Raw genomic sequence first — 22588 nt, 5'->3', positions numbered from 1 at the left:
CCCCCCTTGGGGTTCTCTTCCTTTCCAAAAGGCACATTTATATTCCTGGCCATATATACCCAGAGCTTCTTGTAAGCTACGCTTAGCTGCCCATGCTAGACAGCAATAAACGTCCTTGACGGGACTTGTTTTAAGCCTTTGGATACATTAGCAAGTCCCAAAGACACTTCAGAACTTAAATATGGGAGAAAATGTTCCAATTACAACTGGCAAGACAGATCACAGGAGACGAGAAAGGGAAGAGGGGGGAACAAGATGGGGAGAGAGTCGGGGAGAGATAAGTTTCCTTTGTGGCCATGGTGTGACTCGTTTTGGCAGGAGCTGGGTAATTCATTATTCCGAGGCGCTGTGCGGCCTGGCCTGTGGCATGATTAATAGCCCAGTCCTGTGTGCATTACGAATGGAACAGAGACAAATTCTAGTGCCTCTTGAGAAGGCTGGGGCGAGCACGCAGCTTCTGGCCGGTGTGGGGTGGGGGTGGTCAGCGGGCAGGCAGGAAACTTGAACACAGCCAAAGAGCACCCCTTTTGGGGCTCGGCTGCCCAACCCATGAAGAAAAGGACACTTGCAGATGGGTCAACCAATTATACAAGGAAAGAGAGGGTTACGGGGACACAGTAAAGAGCCCCTGCCCCTTTCCCCTCCCCCATCCCGTGCATGAAGAGGCAGAAAGAGCTCCTGCTAGACAGACAGACAGACTTAGATTTGACTCTCAGCTCTGACAACTAGCTTGCAAGCCACTTAACTCCTCAGAACCCATTTCTTGACCTAGAATGGGAAGAGAACACCTGTCTTGCAGAGTTAATACCAGAACTCAATAAGGTGATATTTATATATACATACACATATATATGTATGTATATATGTGTATATATATATACATACACACACACATATATATATATACATACACACACACACACACACACACACACATATATATATATATATAAATACACAGTGCTTAACACAATGCAATGCAAATAGTGGAGACTGCACAAACACTGGCATTGTTATCACTGACCGGCAGTGCAGCCAGCCCACCAGGGTCAGGGATGGTGGCAGTGAGCTCTGTCATGTCACTGCTCTCAGCGAAGTCACTGAGATGATGCAGGCATCTTACAGGAAGCAGAAGGAAAGGGCATATCCCACCTCCTCCGGCCTTGTGGGCTCCCTTTCCTGGAAGAGCCTTGTGGAAAGCCAGATGGACAGGTAGAAAAGGGGTTCACTGAGTGCTAGTGCCATTATCCCAAAGCAGAGGATAGCAAGGTAGTCTAGACCCGACAGACAACAGCGTAATAACTGGCACAACCAGGACAGTGGACTTGACCAAGTCTCATGGACCAGAAAACAGTCTTCTGTTGTGACGTATTGTTATTCTCTCTGTGGCAATGCTCCAGTTGGAGAAACGGAATTGTATTTATTGCGTGCGAGCCCTAAGGGAAGCTCCTTCGCCTACGGGTAGAAGTTATGGAGAAGCAGGTTCTGACTCAACATAAGCAGACAAGTAAAGGTGTGTCAGACAAATATGAGGTTTGACTCATATGATGTGGCTGGCTTTTTTCGGTTAAAAAAAAAAAATGACCCCAAACAGTAGTACCTTCCTATGACACACAAGCACAAATATCAACTATAATAGGTCGAGGAGCTTCAAGTGTTAGGCACAGCCTGTCACAGCTCAGAAGAGGTGGGATTCCTCACCTTTGGAGTACCACAAAGAGAACACTAAGGGCAAATTCAGAGAAGCCACAACCACCAAGGGCAGAGTGTCTTCTGCTGGGGATGTGGAGAGAGCCAGAATTCTGAAGGAAGAAGGCAATGAGCTTGTAAAGAAGGGAAACCATAAGAAAGCTATTGAGAAGTACAGTGAAAGCCTGTCCTTTAGTGACATAGAGTCCGCCACATACAGCAACAGAGCGCTCTGCCATTTGGCCCTGAAGCAGTACAAGGAAGCAGTGAGGGACTGCACAGAAGCCCTCAGGCTGGATGGAAAGAACGTGAAGGCGTTCTACAGACGAGCGCAAGCCTACAAGGCACTCAAGACTACAAATCCAGCTTTGAAGACATCAACAGTCTTCTGCAGCTTGAACCGAGAAACGGCCCTGCCCAGAAGTTGCAGCAGGTAGTTAACCAGAGCTTAAACTAAAGACCCAGAAGGTTAGCGGGAAACCTCTGCCGGAGCTCCCTCCTCTGTAGATGTGAGCTCACTTTATTCTAATGCAACCTTGGGATCTACGATCTAGTCTTCCCATTTCATGGAGACTCAGAAGGTTTCAATAGCTTCCCTAGGTTAACAGACAGGAGGCAATGTCCACATTGTAAGCCAGTCCTGTCTGACTTCAAAAGCTTCACTCTGATTCACTAGGCCTTACACTTATATATTCTACATTCTATGTAAAGAGCCAAGGGGTTGGGTCACTCGAGATCACTGAGGATGTTCAGGAACAGGGAGCAATTTAAATAATTCCATTTCCCACATAAAACAAACTGAGGGCAAGAATCTTCAGGGCCTCGTTCATCCACATTTGTTACCTGACCCAAGGGGAAATGTTAGAATAGCTTTATTACCTCCAGCTGGGGACATGCAGGTGGGGACGGGGGGTCCTGCTGTGTCTCAACGAGGACTTCTAGACAGGTGGATAGGAGCATGAAGCCATAGGAACGCATTTCATAGGAATGTCAGCTTCTTACGGGTGATAATAACACGTATCTCTATCATCCTTCCCTCCTTCCGAATAAGGCGGGGAGTTGTTTGACTCTCAGCAGTACACTGAGGCCGGGCCTCACTTGGGAATGTAAACCTCATTCTGCAATCTGAGTACTGTCCTCTCGCATCACACCCTGCGTGAATCTTGGTGACGCCCCATGAGTCGCGATTTCTCCTTTCAGCCTGCCTGATTCAAGCCAGTTATCTGTAACATGGGAGCCTGCGAGCTCGCTCCACAGCCCCAGTACAACATTCACCTGAGCCCGGAAGAGACACCCAGGGCTGCCAATGATCCACGGCACCTGTGTGCAAAGTCCCGTAAGCAGACTTGAGGTGACTAACATACAACATCAGTGCAGGTTGGGCCAGAGGATGGGGCGGGAGTTGGGGAGTGAGGGAGGGGCTATGCTGTTTCACCGGATTTTTCTATACTAATTTAACATAAAAGCAAGGTCAGTTTATGGGGGGGGGGCACAGAACAAAAAAAATACATAAAATAAAATATATAAAAAATGTATACAAAATAAAAACGTTAAGCTCTCCATTCCCACGTCATATATCCATGGGGTAGGGACTAGTAAGACTAGATGTTGTGTACTCTATACACCGTGAGCTGCTCTTAGCGTTTAACACTCTATCTTGGGATCTGTCCAGCTTCAGCACGCACGCTGCCTCATTGCTAAAATGGCTGCATGGTATTCCACTGGCCAGATGCTCTTGGCTTCACTCCACCAGTTCCCTATTGCTGAGAATTTGGCTGCAGAGAACTTTCATTAGTGTGAGTAGTTCCGTTAAAGCAATAGATCCACGGGACGGTAAAACCCTTGACAACTCCCATCCAACTGAACTGAAATTCAAATTTCAAAAATAACAATTTAAACAGCTTAGGAATTTTGAATAGCTTTCTTAATTTTAAATCTTTGAATGCTTGTTATTAAATGAGAAAGCACTCATTATTGCCCCACACACTTATCAGGGAAATGAAACCTTTCCTTTTGCCTGAAGTGTTTTGACAGAATTTCTGAAAACAAGAAAGGAAGGGCCTCTAGGGGAAAGTGAACACACCAGGCGTATGAGATTCTGGTGTTCGTCCTTAGGGGTTATTTCCAATCAGTTACTTACCATGCCTGGTAGGTATCAGACAAAACCAGATTGCACCGAAAAGCACGAGCTCTTCAGATGACCTTCCTACAGAGGCCTTTCTTTTATTGAATTATGGTAGTCCCTAGAAAAATCTATACCAGTCTTTGAAGTTATCTTAAATAGTAGATATCTCAAGGTACTCATATAGTAGCTGATAATCAATGACTAATAAATCAAATAATAAAATTATATTCTTCTCTTACATTGGTCTGTATTTTTAAGGAAGGGCTTTTGTGAAATCTAACAAAACCTGGTGGCTTTCAAGTCATCTTTTATTGCAAACATACCCTCTAGGTAAGATCTACAGCACATGAAAGCCCAAAGTGTTGACACACGTTTCTGAGGCTGGGAGATAACGGCTGGGTCAAATGGACCAGGGAGGCATGGTACCAAACACCGGAACTTGGACGGGGCTGCAAATGAACTTTATGTATCAAAAACTGCATGGACAGATGAAGCTTGGCTCATTCTTTACATGTGGTGGGCGTTTAATAAATAGGTGCTGAGTGAATGAAGAAACGGTTTTGAAAGGCAACATATTGTCAAGTTTTCTCCTGGTGACAGACCACATTCCTAAGAATGGTGAGCAGAAAAAAGGATAAAATCTGGTGCCAAGAAAGAAGTAGAAAGATTATATTTCCAGAATCACTGCCTCTCTGGTTCACTGTAAAGGTGTGAGGGGGTTGAAATAAATCTTCCCATCTGCCCGGTTTTCCTAATTCACCCTTTTGTTCTGCCTGTGCTTGTACCCATGACAATGACTGGTGAGGCTCATATTCTTGCCATGGCTTCATCCGCCTCTCATACCACCTGCACTTATGACAATCCTAATAAAGTAATTCTCACTAAGGTGTAAATGACTAATATAGTGAAACTGTTCTTTCATCAAGATTCCTTATTTTTTTAATAAAGGACACTGAAATTAATCATCAGTTTATTAATGTCTTAGGATACTTCTATAGTCACATGGACCTTCCAGTACCTCTGAACTTACCCTGTGCTGCACAATCCCCCCGTGTTTACTCAGACACCAGGCTTTGTCCATACCTAGAATTATGCATTGGCTCCAAATTCTTTCACTGATCCCAAACTATTTTCCTTAGCTTTAATCCGAGGAAAGGGGATCATATCAGTATACTTCTAAGCTTTGGCTTTGCCAAAAAGAAGTTGTCTTCTACTTTATTGAAAATGACGAAGTCACAGTGACCGAAAAGAAGTCCCACATAAAGTACAACCACTCAGAATAGTTAGAAGGCTAAACCAAGGGTAAAAGTTTGAAACACCCTGATTCTCTATGGTATGTTATAAAGCAGTGAAAAATATCCGTGTCCCAAAAGCAAACTAGTTAGCGCTTGTTAAGTATAACTATTGTTTGGAGAATTACTTATAGCCAATTAGGATACACATATCTGGTCTGGGACATATATTTTCTAGTGGTTCCTCTGAAGGGATCTGCAAATTAAATTATTTAAATGTGCTTATCATTAGCAGTTGAAATAAATGACATTTATTTTGGTGACATTAATTTTTAACTTGGCAGCTGTTTTCAGACAGATTGTTGTCAGGTTATTACAGTGACTAACTTTGAGAGGAGAAAGACATTTACAGGAGATTATTTTGGTTTTAGACTTTCAGCTTGTATTTCTCCAAAGAGGCAAATAATTTTGTCAATGCCCTGAGATACTGGGTCCTGAAGACATTGCAATGTTTGCATCTTTGTGACCTGATTTCAATAATAACTCCACATGTGGAGAACTAAAAATGTTCTTTAAAAAAGAAATTCTTCAAATATACTGTTCGGAAGCTGTTTTGTGGGTAAGTTGATTTATATAGGAGTACATCATAGAGGAGCGGGGTAGTATATTGGTAATCTTCTGAAAAGAGAGTTGGAAGATGTGTGTTCAAGACCCAACTCTGAGAAGCCCAGTAACTTTGTGTGTACTTGCAAGGGCCTCGGGCCTCCGTTTCCCATCTGCAAGAGGAAGGCATGTGGAGGTGACCACTAAAATACTTTGGTGAAAAGTCCATGCATCTGTGAAGCCAGTGTGGATAGTGTTAGATCTGGCCTAAGGTTGTGCTGTGGTCTATACAAAAACCACAGCATATCTCTTCATCTATTGCACTGAAAACCCACAGTTCCTACATCCCATTTGCCTCCAATTTTAACGTCTCAACTTTCAGCCACGATTCATGACTATAATGTCACCTGACATTGCAGCCATGAGTGGGATAGTAACCCCAAACTATGTTTGATTACTGGCTAGTAAAATGGAAAAGGTGGGGGGGCTTCCTGGAGAAGGGAACAACTGTCACCCTCTACTTAAACACTGCCTTGAATTTATTAGGAAATTGCCACTTTATGATACAAAATAACAAGCCTCAAATCAAATTTCAATGAAAGAGCATGATAGTCTACAAAAATAACATGAGGTAGCTACCAACATCCCATTTTTTCGCTCTCATTAAAAAGAAACTTCAATAGTTAAACTTTGAGCAATGGAGAAATGAGAAAGTCTATTTTTAATCAGAAAAAGATGACCCAAGACAACAAATTGGCTTTCTTTATAAATAAAAATCTCTCCGAATATATATATACAATATATATATGCATATCTATATAATTTTTTTGCTAAAAATGTAAACTATAATCAAAATAAAAATTTGTTACCTATTTTTAAGTTTTTATTAAAACGTCAGTAAGTTAACATACAGTGTAATATTAGTCTCAGGTGTACAATGCAGTGATTCAACACTTTCATAAGAAAACTATTTTCTAATAAGAAACAAGAGTAAGTTCAAGAGAATCTAGAAAATGGTCTCAACATTTTTTACAAAGAGGCAATCAGATAAAACAGGTGAATTCATGGAAAAGATTCTCACTTGAGCGTCTTATCATTTTAAATTCGAATAATGCTTTTCAGTTCTCCCTTTGGATTACTTAATCATAGGCCCAAAGGCATGTGAGAATTCTCCCACTGTGAACTCAGGACTAGACATGAGGCACAGTTTTGAAACAATGAAGAGGAAGTCATACCTTGAAATCATATGTGGCGTCTGGGTTTTCGTCGCAGGCAATGACTTCTGGTGCCATCCAGTAAGGGGTCCCGATGAAGGTATTTCTCCTGCCCACTGTTCGATCAAGCTGGGCACTGACACCAAAGTCCACTATTTAAGAGAAGATAAATGAATAAAGTCTTGGATGATTATATGGCGAATAAAATAAATGTGCCTTTTTTTTTAACTGCAGCAAAATAAGCATACCACAAAATTCACAATTTTTAGTTATTTTTACGGTTATAGTTCTGTGTCATTAAATATGTTCACATTGCTGCGCAACCATTACCACAATGCAACTCCAGAACATTCTCATCTTCCCAAACTGAAACTCTGTTTCATTTCAACAATAACCCCCCATTCTCCCCTCTCCCCATTCTACTTTCTGTCTCTATAAATCTGGAATATTACAGATACCTCATATAAGTGGAGTCATACAGTATTTGCCTTTGTGTGACCAGCTTATTTCAATTAGCGTAATACCTCAAGGGTTGTCCATGTTGGAACATGGGCCAGCATTTCCTAACTTTTTAAGGTTCAGGAATATTCCATCATATGTACATGCCATGTTGCGTTTATCCACTCATCTGTGGATGGCCGACGTGGGTTGCTTCTTCCCTTTAACTATTGTGAATGTCTATTTTTAAAATGCATGTATAATGTCTAAAGTATACCAATAAGGAAAGCCCAAAATATTGTATTTGGTTAAACCAAGGGCCCGTAAGGGCCAAATACAGGTGTTAAATCAAAGGCCAGCTTGTTTGCCATCGAAGAGAATACTTGGGGGATACAAAGAAAGTGGTTAAGAGCCAAGTTTCTGGAGTCAGATTGCTTAAGTTTGCATCCCATTTCTGCCATATACTAGTGATCTGAGCTGAGGCTAGCAGATCAAAATTTAAGCTTCAGTTTCCAAATTTGTAAAACGAGGGTGATGATATTGACACAGAGTTGCTGTAATATAAAGGGGTGTGTCCAGGACCAACAGAGTATTCTCTCAACAAGTGACGGTTAATCAGTGATGAGCGAAGCTTCTGAGGATAGATTATTTAGGCAGTCCATACGAACACACGTACATGCACACACAGACACGCACACACACGCCTTCCCTAAGGAATGTGTGTTTTTATTTTAAGAGGGAATATTCATGAGATGAAAGTTTGGCCCCAAATGCTGAGAAAAAAATGGAAGTTATATATTTTAACAAAAAGACAAGAACAAATGTTTGGGATATAAACATGGGATGTATTTCAATCTCTTTGAAAATAAACAATCATATGGCCAATAACTCCTTTCTAGATGACAAACTGAGTATCTTAGGGATAGCTGTCACTTCGTGCGCTTACTCAGAGATACCAAGCAGATGGAGGGGCTTGTGGAGCACGGAGAGATTCTTGACCTTATCTGGACAATCCCAGCACCAAGGGAAAGGGTTCCCTCTCTAATCACTCCAGCAAATGCAAGCAGGATAACCAGCATGCATTCAAAGTAGAATACTGAACACGCCTTTTGTACAGGTGCCCTAGGTAATAATGAAGTCGATGTAAATATAACTTAAACCATATGGGAACATAGCAGGAATTCATTATTCTAAATATGTCTAAATGTGGATATTTTTCAGTTAAAAAAAATGGGTCATCGCTGTTCTCTTATAGCAGCAACAAAGTAAACAAATGGTGAGATATAGGAACCATTTCAAGGTCAGTCACTTTAAAAAAAAATTATTTATTTACTTATTTGACAGAGAGAGACAGCGAGAAAGGGAACACAAGCAAGGGAAGTGGGAGGGGGAGAGGTGGGCTCCCCACTGAGCAGGCAGCCTGATCGGGGCTCGATCCCAGGACCTTGGGATGATGACCTGAGCTGAAGGCAGAAGCTTAATGACTGAGCCACCCAGGTGCCCCAGGTCAGCCACTTCTAATCTAAAGGGTTTTGCTTGAGAAAACCTGAATTATTTCTACATATTAAGCAAATGGTTCTGTCTGCCACATTGTATACCAGTTCACTTGTCAAATGCTTTTACACATGTTTTGAAATGGACAAAGAAACATTTTCCTATCATTCCTTAGTACAATGACCTTCAAATTCATGGTGACAAATTTACATTCATTAAAAGAAGTAGAACAACAAAACCAACCAGCTGTTGAAATAATCCTATCAATTCCTTTGATTCCTCCACTCACTGGATTCTGTTCTTACCTAGTTTAACTTCTGCATTCTCAGTTAGCAAGACATTCTGCCCTTTAATATCTCGATGAATCACTTTATGCTGGTGCAGATGACTCAGCCCCTGGAGTAACAGAGAGTTAAGAAGGGTTAAGGAGAACGTAAGCCAAGATGCAAATAAATTATTTGGGTTGTCAATGATCCAAAAAAAATGTAAACTCACCCCGAGCTACTTTCTTTCTTTCCTTTTTTTCTTTTGGATACCTTCGTTATCATACTCAGGTCTTCCACATGTGTATAGTGCTGTTCTAAACTAGGTAATTGATCAATATAAACTGAAATACAGAAGCAGTCTTTGCAATGTGTGCTGCTGTATTAAGTGAACTGCTTACATATCAGCTATGATCTAAGGTAGCAACGAACCCACGAGGACAATGATGTGGTTCTGGCATGCACGAGTTTTAGCTAACAGTACTATGAAAAGTGAGGACTGCCTGCATGTGCTAGTTTATAACAGGAACATCTATATAGTCTCCATAAGGAAAACTAACCTGATTTAACTAAGTCCGCCACTCTTTTTTTTTTTTTTAACAATATTTGAATTCAAGAGTTAAAAGTTGCTCACTAAATTCTACTCCTGAAACTAATATTGCACTATATGTTAACGCACTTGAATTTAGATAAAAACTTAGTAGAAAAAAAAAGTTAAAGACTACATTGTATCATATAATTTTAATTAAGCACAATCAAGTATTTCTCAGACCAGTCAAGAAATCCCCCATTGCCTTTAGCCAATGTGGCTCACATTTTAAAAAAGAAAATAGCAGTTTCTATTTCCTTTGTTGACATCTGTAACTGTCATCTTTAGTGCTTTATGAGATTTGTGACTTTGTGTTCAATGTATGAAATGATTATTTGGTGACATCCAAACCTGTGTCCTGTTTCTCCATGAATTACTCTCTGTCGTATTTGTGGTGTGAGTTCTGAAATCTATGGACTTGCTCTAAGGTAGTGATACGTTTCTCAAAGTATAACCTAAAAAAAACTCAAATTGGAGTCTTGAAGCAAATTACATTATGCTAACACTTGCTAATTCAACATACTATATATGCAATTAATGTCATTTTATTATTTATAATTTTCTTTACTTTTAATTTTCCTCCATAATGATGAAACTCTGGCATGGAAAGATGAGGTTGACACAAAAAGAAACAAAACTAAATATCTGAATTCCTGTGTTAGAAAAACTCAGCATGAAAATCTGGATGCCCCCAAAATTTGATCCATGTATACATTCAGGAAGATCAGTAAACGTAAACCATGTGAGAAGCTGGACCCATTGTTTGGGTTTGAAAAATTACCTTTCCTCTCTAGTCAGTTCAGCTCAAAGTAGGCATCAAGCCGACTAAAATGTCTGGTTTTACAACATACTAACATCCTGTGAGTACTTAGAGGGACTGAAGATCTCCACATTCCTTCACTAGCACAGTGGTTGGAAGCAGGTACCAGAGCACATAAGTGAGCCAAACATTGTAGTAAATGAGATCATATGATGCAAGGAGAATTATGTCTAAAATATCTTGTGATTGAATGTTCCTTCCAATGAGCCACCTTACCTCAAAGGCCAGTATCTTCTGGGAAAATATATTGGAAGAAAATAATCAAGTACTGAGTGGTACTCATAGGTTGAGACATCCTGCTGCTTTCAGAACCCTGGAGAGCTCATGGCTGATTCCCCTGGGTTCCCCATTCCAAGGTTCCTCACCAGAGCAGAAAGGTGTATTGCAGAAACAGCCATGAAGATCCAACATATTCTTGGACTCACGGGGGCCTAAATAATTGGCCTAAATAACCCCTTGTGCGTTCTCTAAATGAGTGAAATCCTAAGTCAGAAATTCAACTGAAGTTTACACAAAAGCACCTCAACACTCAAAAATAAATGTCAGATTTGAAGGAAAGCAGCAACCATACCTCCTTGTTTCCCATTCAAATTCTGTCTTGGGCTCAGAAATCTTTTTGCCCACCCCATGCCATGGAAGTTTTATCCTGTTTGCTCTTAAGAGTTTTATTTTTTTTATCTTTTATATTTATATCCCTAATCAAGCTAGAATTAATTTTTGAATATGGTATAAAGCAGATATCAAGTTTCATGTTTTCCCATGACTCTTCAGTTGAACATGCACTATTTACTGAGGAAAGTACCCTTGCACTCATGCTTTGCAGTACTTCTTCTGCCATAAATCAGGTGTCCTGATCAAGTGAGTCTGTTCCTGGACTCATGATTCTGTTCCCCTGACCATTTGTCTATTCTTGTGACAATACCACTCTGTTTTATTTACTTAGTAGCTTTATAATAAGTCTTGCTAACTGGCAGCATAAATCCTCCAGCTGTCTCCTTCCTCTTCAAGATTGTCTTGCTATTCTTGGCAAGGCAATCTTTAAAACTCACCTTGTCATTATCCACAGCTATACCTAGAGGGATTTTGATGGGGAGTTCATTGAAACCATGGATCAAACCAGGGAGAAATCACTTCTTCAAAATATTAAGTATTCTTATCTGTGAAATTGTATACACCTCCATTTTATTAAGGTCCTCTTTAATTTCTCTCAGTAATATTTTGTGGCTTTCAGTGTAGAAGTTATTCACACCTTTCTGTAAGTTTATTTCTAAGTATTTGACTTTTATGCTATTAAAAATTTTGTTTTTAAAGTTCACTTACTGTTTTGTTTTGCCTAATGTGGTTTGAATATTTTTAATGTCTTGCATCTACCCATCCATCCACCCATCCATCCATTCAGCAGAAGGTTGCTGCAGATTTGCAGCACATAATCTTTCTCTCAAAAGTGCATCTTGGACACATCATGAAAATAGTTTTAACTTTTATTCCCTTAGATTAAGAAGGAAGAGCTTATAAATTAGATTGCCAAGCACATCTAGTAAGAATGTTCAGTGAATACACATTAGCCTCCAAATCAGTAGCAAGAGATAATCCAACTAGTCTGACTGAACTAAAATATGACCAACTATTTTCTTCTCTCTGAATTGATCTCAGTAAATATGACACCATTGTCCAGTTTGCCTGATTGAGATCAGTGGGCAAAACTGGACAGACATAGTCATGTCCAGTTATTTTGATCAGCTTAACAGACAAACTCAAATAATTTTTTTTAAATTTAAAATCAGTTAAACTAGATTCTATATGCTAAAATGGTAAATATCATGTAATCCTTAATCTCGTTATAAACTTTCACAAATGGACAATTCAAATGGAGTGATCAAAATACCTCTAAAAAAGTCATTTCCTAAGTGAGACCTTATCTCTTTGATCTAAAATCAGATTTCTAATTGGAAATATCATGGGAAATGAATCCTATGGTAAGGGAAGTCACAACGTTAACCCTCTAAATGAGAGTGCACGTAGCCTGTTCAGAATGGCTCTCGCCTTCATGGGAGCAGACCCTAAAACTACCACTACCACCATCACTGTTAGAGTAAAGCTTTAAACACGTATGCAATACTTTTGTGAATGTTAGCAGAAGGTTGCTACAAAGTTCAATGCCTCCCAAGAGACTCTGTGTTGTCACTTACTCGTAAGATCTCCCTGCAGATGTATGCAATCCACTCCTCCTTCAAGGTGTTACCTTTCGTGTTCTTGATCAGGTCAGTGACAGAGCCAGCACCACAAAACTCCATCACCAACTGGCAAAGGAAGCAAACATGCCATGATTATAATCACACTTCATAGCTTCCACTGGGTTAAGAAAGCCTAAGTCATTCCAGCTGGCTGCTTTAGAATGTCGTTCCTATAAAAAAGAAGTGATCAAACAACAGTATAGAAAACATAAACTTATATCTTAATTTTTTTCCAAATGATAGAAAAAAAAGATTATTTTTAAATTTTCCAACCTAAAAATTATAATTGGAAATCGAGGAAAATCCCCATATTCTAAGTATTTTTTTTTTTTAATGAGGGAAGCTAGGTGGTTCAGATGTAGTTGAGAATATCTCTGTGTTTTTATCCAGCAATTGATCTCATCTTTCCTACAAAAGTAGATCATTCCCCTGTCTCAAAGAACTATAGTTTTCTAGGCAATCTGACATTAGGACAATAAAGTATACACTGTTTATGCTATTGGTTTGTAAGTGGCACTGTAAACTGTCAGAATGGGGACTGTTTTTAATTAACTTCAGCAAATGTTCACAGGAGGTTAGACACATCAAATAAATTCAATAAACAATAAGCCTTAATTTAGCACCTTTCATCCAAAAAGCTTCAAGTTCTCTATAAATATAAACTCATTACAGCACTCAAGCAACTTTATCAAACAGGCAGAAAATAATCACCTCTCATTTAATGGGAAAATAGAGACAAGAAAAGGAAAAGCAATTCATTCGGTTTTACATTCACTTTCTAGCATTAAGAAACATTCATTTTCTTACTTTCTCCCTTTTTTTTTTTCAAAAAAAAATAGAAAAAAGAAAGGTCATCAACAAATGGCATCTTATTATTAAGTACTTATTTTTTTGTAATTATATGATAAGAATTCAGAATAACTAGCAATCGATCTCTGACCAGACACTAGAAACAACTAAAGTGGACCCACAATGAAATCACATTGATGGTTTTGGCTTTGTCCAAATGTACATTCTTAACATCAACACCATGTATGCCTAGTAGAAACTCAGTGACACTCATGAAGTGAGTTTCATGAATGCGTTTCCAGTGCCTTTTCTGACTGGTCTAATGATTCCACAGAAGGTAGGGAAACCCTACCATCTTCTCGAGACTACCAGAGGGAGTAAAGAGACTTTCTGTAAGGAAATTTAAGAAGTACCACAATAGACCATACTGCAACCTAGTAACAGTTGTAAAATGATCACAGGTGATAGGAAGCTATCAAAGACCATAGGTCATGTTAGAAAGAACTCAAGTATTAACCTGAAGAAGCTCTCACTGGCCAAAGATGGGAAGATTTGAGCATCGATAACAAGAACAACTGCAATGGCTTGAAACGCATTAAACTTACCCAAATGCATTAACAAAGTGATAAATGGAGGGAAAGAATCAAGAATTTGTATTGCGATTCTTATACAAATTTTAGCACTAGATAATTTGGTAATTAAAAGGGGCAAATCTTCTCTTTATAAAATGCAGACATTCCATGTAATAAATGAAGAGGACATTACAGAATCAAATTATCACTATTTTATAGTCCCTGACAAACTAATGAATTTAAGCACTGATTCTCAATGGCTGTTAACATAATAAACATAAGAAGTAACCAGACATTATTTGTTTCTTGATTAGCATAATAGCATCACCTAAGAAGTAGCCTTGCCAGAAACAAACAAATAACAAAAAAACAAACCAAAAAACCCCAGAATCTGATCAAGCGTCTGGTTCCCACTACCAAATTACAGAAAATTCAGAGAACTGAGGAACATGTTACCTCATGGGGATACAATTTAGAAAACCTAGAACAGGAAATTCCACAGGGCAAATGACCTTTTTACTTCAACAAATAAACTGCAAGAAGGAAAAAAGAAGATGGAGGGGATATTTATAGACTTAAAAACATTAAAAAGATATACCAACAATTTGCAAGGGATGCGACTTATCCGGGTATGAGTTTTTCCCCCAAAGCTCTTAAAATTTTTGAGGCAATTAGAGCTTTGAATACAGACTAGATATTTGATTATACTAAAGAAACATGAGGGTTTTTGAAAGTGTGATAATGGTACTGTGGTTATGTAAAAAAAAAAAAAAAAGAGTTATTTTTATGTTTTTTAAAGATTTTATTTATTTACTTGACAGAGAGAGAGAGATCACAAGTAGGCAGACAGAGAGAGGGGGAAGCAGGCTCCCTCCTGAGCAGAGAGCCTAATGTGGGGTTTGATCCCAGGACCATGAGATCATGACCTGAACCGAAGGCAGAGGCTTAACCAACTGAGCCACCCAGGCATCCCGATACCCAACTTTTCTATCAACATGGATGGGACTGGAAGAGATTATGCTGAGTGAAATAAGTCAAGCAGAGAAAGTCAATTATCATATGGTTTCACTTACTTGTGGAGCATAAGGAATAACACGGAGGACATGGGGAGATGGAGAGGAGAAGTGAGTTGGGGGAAATCAGAGGGGGAGATGAACCATGAGAGACTTGGACTCTGAGACTCTGAGAAGCAAACTGAAGATTTTGGAGGGGAGGAGGGTGAGGGGTTGGGTGAGCCTGGTGGTAGGTATTAAGGAGGGTACATATTGCATGGAGCACTGGGTGTGGTACATGAACAATGAATTTTGGAACACTGAAAAAATAAAATAAAATTACAAAAAAAGAATACATAAAGGATACTTACAGATCAACAACAAAAATAAAAATAACATAATTTAAAAATGAGCAAAAGGCTTGAATAGACATTTTTCCAAAGAAGTTATACAAATAACCAACAATCACATGAACTGATGTCTAACATCAATAGTTCTTAGGAAAGTGCAAACAATGGGATAATCAGGTGATGGGCATTAAGGAGGGCACGTGATGTGATGAGCACTGGGTGTTATAGGCAGCTGATAAATTGTTGAACACTATATCTGAAACTAATGATGTACTATATGTTGGCTAATTGAATTTAAATTAAAAAAGGGAAAGTATAAACAAAAAATCACAATAAGATACCACTTTACACCTATTAGGATAGCTACAATAAAAAAAAAAAGGCAGGAAATAACAAACGTTGCCAAGGATGTGGAGAAATTGCAACCCTTGTATACTGCTGGGGGGAATGTGAAATGTTGCAGTCACAGACAGTTCGATGGTTCCACAATAGGTTAACACAGAACTGCATTATGACCCAGCCAGTCCACTTCTGGGCATATGCTCTAAAGGATTGAAAACAAGTATTCAAATAAAAACTTGCAATCGAATGTTCAAAGCACCAGTATTCATAAAAGACAAAAGGTGGAACTAACCAAAATGTCCACTATCAGATGAATAAACAGAATGTGGTATATCCATATAGTAGAGTATTATTCTGCTATGGAAAGGAACGCCGTAGTGATGCCTGATACAACATGGATGACTCCTGAAAACATTACACTCATTGAGAGAAGGACCAAAAAGGCTATGTACTGCATAAATGCATTTATATGAAATGTCCAGAAAGCAGAGGAGTGACTGCCAGGCACGATGGGGAGGGAAGAATGGTGCTGAAGGGGTACAGAGTTTTCTTTTGGGGTGATGGAAAAGTTCTGGACCTACATAGCGGTAATGGTTGCACAATACTATGTACTTAAGGCCACTGAATTATATATTTTAAAATGATTAAGATGCTAAATTTTATGTTATACATACTTAGAATTTAGAAAAAGTGAGATGAGAAGATTGGTTTCAAAATAATAGTAGAAGGGAAGAAGGGGGTGAGCATGTGTTTGGGGCAGGATGGGTGGTAGCTGAGCTAGTTTGGGGCACATCGGTATCCATTATATTGTTCTCTTTACTGTTGTGTGTTTGGGGGATTCTCTATAACACAGAGTTAAAGAAAATCCTATGATGTAGTGATAGGCAGCAGGCCAACCAAAGGAACATCCTTGCGTAGAAAGAAAATATCTTCTCCAATGAGCAAAATAAGTTTGTGCCCCTTCTCAAATCCTGTTTTGAAGGAACACAGTGACCAGACCTCCCACAAATGCCTCCATTGCTCGTCTATCAGCTGGAGAATACGTCCCACCACTGAGCCCCATTAGGCCACGTAATTATAGTTCCCAAGGAAAGCAGTGGAAGCCCAGTGGCTCCGGTCTTTTAAAATTAGATTGGACAAAATACTTTCAAATATTCAGTAGGAAACAATCCGGCCCTAGCCAGGCACTAATGTCAGTGATTTCTATAATTTGCTTCTCTATTCAGCTCCAGCTGAAGGCTGCTAAAGTCTTTTCATCTCACTACGGAATGAAATGATTGTTAAATTATGTAATGGGATTTAAAAAAAAGAGAGAGCGAGCGAGAGAGAGAGAGAGAGAGAGAGCAAGGAAGAAACCAGCATTTGCCAGCAACTGGATCTTGGAGCCGCACAGCAACACAGATAATTACCTCCACCAAGCAGCAGGGACCCTCCCTCGCCACAAGTAACCTCATCACATTAATAAACAGAAACAGGGCTCAACATGCCAAGCCCAGCAGCGGCAAGTCAATAACTTCCCATCCCACAAGCAAGAAATGATGGATCATTAATGTTCTCCCCAAAAGAAAGTTCTAAAAGAGTTGGCACTGGGGCAACACTACTTGCTCACATTTACTGAGAATTTGCCGCGTGCCAGGTGCTGGGCTCAGTGATTTGCAGCTACTGTTTCATTAACTCTCTTTCCCTTCAATTCCCTTTTCCTTATTTACTTGGAAATGGAGCTTAGTTATGCGGGTCTGCAGTCTTACCCGGAGTCTATATACTCATTAAGTACGTACAGCAGAGTGAAAGCATGGTGATCTCTCAAGTATTAGTTGTGTGACCTTGGGCATGCCTGTTTTCTAACCTCCCTGGGCTTTGCACCCCACCCCCAGCACTGTAAAATGCAAAATAAAATAAAATAAAATAAAATAAAATAAAATAAAAAATATGTTTGATGTGAATATTGTGTGTCCGTGAGTGTAAAACTCCTAGCAGCCCCAAATCTTAAACTATACTTATCACTTATATCTTAAATTATATTTATTACTTTTTTATCTATTGCTCTGTTTGTATGTTCAGGGGGAAAAAATGACAAAGAGTTTCCAACTTGAAAGATGGTACCAATAGCTTCCCCAAATCCACTTCACCTTGGTGGTGAAGAATGACTGACAGGTGCTTATAAAGGGCATTGGGTACTTATGTTTCTGAAACTCCTATTAATAAAGAAGCACAAAGGAAACAAGTCCTTTTTGCAAGCTTGTATCTCATGGCAAGAAGAAACAGATCTTTTTATTTGGAAGGCTGACGAGGTGGGAGGAGAGATTTAGAAGGAATGGGACATTTGAAATGCTCATTCAACGCCACCTAAACAACTTGGTCAGAGAACAGGATATTCCTATGTATCACTTAGGAAGAGAGAAGGATGGCTAGGTTGAAGGTGAGGACAGAACCAAACTCATGCAGGATGGGGGTCGGACCTGGACCTAGAATTGGAACCGTTCCGCCGAGGAGATATTTAAGAAACAGCACAGTAGGGACGCCTGGGTGGCTCAGTTGGTTAAGCATCATGATCCCAGCGTCTTGGGATTGAGCTGCACGGCCGGCGGGCTCTCTGCCCAGAGGGGAGCCTGCTTCCTGCTCTCCCTCTGCCCCTCCCTCTGCTTGTGTTTTTTCTCTCTCTCTCTCAAATAAAATCTGAAAGAGAGAAAAAGAGAGAGAGAGAAAGAGAAAGAAAAAAGAAAAAAGAAAGAAAGAAGGAAAAGAAAAGAAAAGAAAGAAAGAAAGAGAGGAAGAAAGGGCGGGCACACTGTAGTGTAACCCAATTTAAGAGGGTAAGGGTTGCTTGGATGACTTGGACATGGTAGTTATTTTTATCTAAATCAAAAAGGTAAACTTTTAAGAACAAAGTGTTCTAACATATGTCTGAGTTACACGGTTGTTCATCATGTATTTTTGCCAGTTGTCTTCTATTTCTGACCAAGAAGATGTTTTTTCTTAGATGTTGTAGAGGGAGGGGACATTATTTAAGTAAAAGATCTTGGGTCTCAGCTGGGCGCAGGGGGAATTTCGGAAGCACTGTCTGAGCCAGCCCTAAGCTCACCTCTTCATCAGGAGGGGCCTTCAGGAGGGAGTCACCTGCTGTGGTCACTTGTCACCTGCGCTTTCCAACCCCAATCACCGCTGAAGGAAATTTAAAACGTTTATCCTTAGAGCCAGTGTAAGAAGCTTAGAATGATTGCTGGGGTCCTTACAGTAGTTGCTTATATGCTAGTTAACTGGTTTTAAGCTCCCATAACTTGAAACAATGCCTCATGATATTTTAACACTGCAGGAGCTAGCCAAAAATAGCTTGATTAGTTCTCCCCAAAGGTCACTAGTCAGTCAGTCTCCCACACAAATAACTGACTACTAACAGATCCCTTCTTTTTTATAGGAAAAGGAGGGACAAGAGACCGGCGAGAGGAAGAAGACGAGAGAGCAGGAAGTCGAAGGCCCGCCTAAAATGAGAGAAGTCTGAACGCAGGAACTGAAGGAGTACTCTAAGAAAAGGGTAGGAAATCTAAACATCCAAGAATTCACAGCTCTGCTAAAGATCAGCCCATTGACCTTGAAGGCCCAGAAACATCAGGAAGGCACAAGATATTTTTATCATGTGTGGGAATAGCCACAGATCTCAACTGCACGGTTTATGAAGGTGTAAACAAAACCAGGACTTTGTTACATAGAATGCTGCCTCACTTGCCAGAGGTAGTTGAAAGTCCCACAAGATCAAATACATGTGTATAGAAGTACAAGAATTGGAGGCACACCTATGAAACATATTTATCATTTAAATCTACTTCTGTAGGGGCGCCTGCGTGGCTCAATGGGTTAAGCTTCTGCCTTCAGCTCAGGTCATGATCTCAGGGTCTTGGGATCGAGCCCCACATTGGGATCTCTGCTCAGCGGGGAACCTGCTTCCCCCCCTCCCCTGCCTGCCTCTCTGCCTACTTGTGACCTCTGTCTGTCAAATAAATAAATGAATAAATAATCTTAAAAAAAAATCTACTTTTGTAAAGGTAAGGTAAAACTGTCGGGAATTTCAAATTTGAAAAAGCAACGTAAACAATCCTTTGCATTCATTTTTAAACTAGCACGTATTTGAAAGAAAAAAATTCTTTTGGTGTCTACATATTTTTAGACTTGAAAGAAAAGTACTTGAACTATACATTCTAAGTTTTCCAAAGATTAAAAAATTGAGTCCCCAGGACATGAAGTGTCCCCAAACTTTGTTGATATAGTTTCTGAATAATGAACAACTTTATAACTGAGAATGACAATGGCAGTTATATGGAGTCAAATGGTATTTTTTAGCCACAAGAAGCCACTAGAAAGGCTCTAATATCAATGGTCACTGGTCATCAGGTCTAAGGAGAGAGTGTCTCAGAGTCAGCATAGCGGTATTCAAGGAACGAGGGACGTTAGTTGCATCATGTATTTGATTTCCCGTGCTCAGATTTCTCAGTATGCATGCAAGATCTGCTGGAGATTTTTTCCTGTTAGAAGCAAAGCATTATATGTCCATTCTGGGACCCTCTCACAGAAACTAACCTTATTAAGGCTATAAGAAATGTTTAGCTCTGCTGGTCAGAATGTTACACCCAATAGAAGAACATGGGGAGTGGATGGGAAAGCAAGCTTTCAAACAAGTAAAAATGGGAAAATAAAATAAAATACTAGCCTTAGATTTATGATTAAACAACTTCATGGCTGAGGATTTGAGAAGCACAGACCTCAGCTCAGAATTCATCTAGAAAAGGAACTGGAGGTTTGTGTAGCCCAATAGTGGAATAAGTTTGGGCACACAGAAGTCTTCCTTCTGCCTGGGTGGAAAGCAGTTTAAGCACAATTCAAATGAAAGTCATTGGGATAAAAGAAGAAATCATTTGTATATTCTTGTCACAGAATCACCCACCATTAATTCATAAAAATGGTTCGTTTAAAGCTGAACTCAGGCCCTATTGCAATGTATTAAATTAGGAATGGCTTTTCACTCTGTTTATACCTAAGTAGCATATCCTGTCTCATAGGTCATGCAATAGGGTAGCTCTGAGTCTGGGAACCTGGTTACGATCACTCCTCCTAATATTTTAGGCACTCCTCTAATTACCAAAGTTAGTCTTTCAAAAATTTCTACTCACAAGCAATGAGATTCAGTCCCTTCTTCAGACAAATGACCTGGGTTCTACATATATGATGAGGGGAATTCTTTAGTTCTATAAGTGACAGATACTGATTAAAACAAGGGGGTAAAAAAGTAAAGAAAAGAAAAGCAAAGAAAGCCTCATTTCTGATACATAGAGCTCAAAAAAGAGAAATTTTAAATTGTTCAAAAGACTCAGCTTCAGGTGGCTTGAATTTTTATAACGCTACCCACAGCATTTAAATCTTAAAACAACCAACAGTGCAAGCAGGCCTGATCTTTTGCCAGACAAGATGCCACAGCAAATGTAAACTATACTAGACCTAGGTTTGGGGATGGTGGCCAACATCATGGAAGATTCTAGAAGGGTTCTCATGGGTAAATCTTGGTATCTTGCCCCCAGATGACGTTATGCAGGAGCTCGACAAGTAATGTCAGTGCATGAAGCTGAGCGTGTGTGGAAGGCCACAGGGAGCACTGGGACCTCTGTTCAAGCTGGAGTGGGCATGTGATCCCCAAACAGCTCACACATTCTGTGGCTACTGGGGGGTTTCGAGCCCAGCATTCCCATATCATCCTATTTTTCAAAACTGCTCGAGGAATCCAGACTTTTGTGTGAAACTGTCTGATATTTTTCTAATGTTGGCATAATTAAAACACCACCACCTTATGTGAATCAAACTAAATACATTCACCTGGACAGTATTTAGCTGCTGGGCTGACAATTTGAAAACCCAGACCTACCCTAACATTGCTGTTTTTTTTTTTTTTTTAAAGATATTCATTTATTTATTTGAGAGAGAGAAAGATGGAGAAAGACAGAGGGAGAAAGAGAGAACAAGGGGAAGTGGGGCAGAGGAAGAAGCAGACTCCTTGTTGAGCAGAGAGCCTGACTCAGGACTCCCTCTGAGGACCCTGCGATCATGACCCAAGTGAAAGGCTGACACTTAACCGACTGAGCCACTCAGGTGCCCCTGCCATTTTTCTTTAAGTTACTGTTTTTATGGGGCGCCTGGGTGGTTCAGTGGGTTAAAGCCTCTGCCATCAGCTCAGGTCATGATTCCAGGGTCCTGTGATTGAGCCCCACATTGGGCTCTCTGCTCGGCAGGGAGCCTGCCTCCCCATCTCTCTCTGCCTGCCTCTCTGCCTACTTGTGATCTCTGTCTGTCAAATAAATAAATAAAATCTTAAAAAAAAAAAGTAACCGTTTTTATAGGGAAGAAACCGAATGTCAGAGATGCTGCCTGTGCCATTATTAGAACCCAGGTCTCTGTATTCCAGGTCAGGTTTCAGCCCATTGCTACAATGTCCCCAAAATGCATACCCCATAATTTGTGAACTCTTAGCTCTGCAAGGCAATACTGTTGCAATCTAAGGAATGGCTTATGGAGACTCTGCAGTATAGAAATCTGGTGTCTTACTATTTTACTCCCCTGCATTTCCAAAGCTAGTCAGAAATATATTATATTTGGTGTGCCTGAGTGGCTCAGTAGGTTAAGCTTCTGCCTTTGGCTTAGGTCATGATCTTAGGGTCCTGAGATCGAATCCTGCATCAGGCTGTCTGCTTAGTGAGGAGCTTGCTTCCCCTTCTTTCTCTGCCTGCCTCTCTGCCTACTTGTGCTCTCTCTCTCCCTCTCTGTGAAATAAATAAAATCTTAAAAAGAAAAGGGGGATGTAT

The 22588-nt window shown here is 40.0% G+C and overlaps 1 protein-coding gene and 1 pseudogene across 4 annotated transcripts in view; one reads left to right on the top strand and one right to left on the bottom strand.

Moving 5' to 3' along the window:
• The window catches only part of LOC132012551 (mitochondrial import receptor subunit TOM34-like), a 3661-nt pseudogene extending 1515 nt beyond the window's left edge, over positions 1-2146 (top strand).
• TNIK (TRAF2 and NCK interacting kinase) overlaps positions 1-22588 on the bottom strand; it is a 378721-nt gene that overhangs the window by 110800 nt on the left and 245333 nt on the right. For all 4 annotated transcript variants that reach the window (XM_059391550.1, XM_059391551.1, XM_059391552.1 and 1 more), the window contains exons 5-7: positions 12657-12767; positions 9101-9191; positions 6885-7015 (exon numbers count right to left, since the gene is read on the bottom strand). In XM_059391550.1, the coding sequence (XP_059247533.1) occupies positions 6885-7015; positions 9101-9191; positions 12657-12767 (333 nt within the window). The remainder of the gene's footprint in view (positions 1-6884; positions 7016-9100; positions 9192-12656; positions 12768-22588) is intronic.

Source organism: Mustela nigripes, chromosome 2 (genome assembly GCF_022355385.1).
Source record: "Mustela nigripes isolate SB6536 chromosome 2, MUSNIG.SB6536, whole genome shotgun sequence".
In the NCBI taxonomy this organism is placed as follows: domain Eukaryota; kingdom Metazoa; phylum Chordata; class Mammalia; order Carnivora; family Mustelidae; genus Mustela; species Mustela nigripes.
Note: the sequence above shows the minus strand (reverse complement) of the source record. Positions and strands in the feature narration are given on the sequence as shown.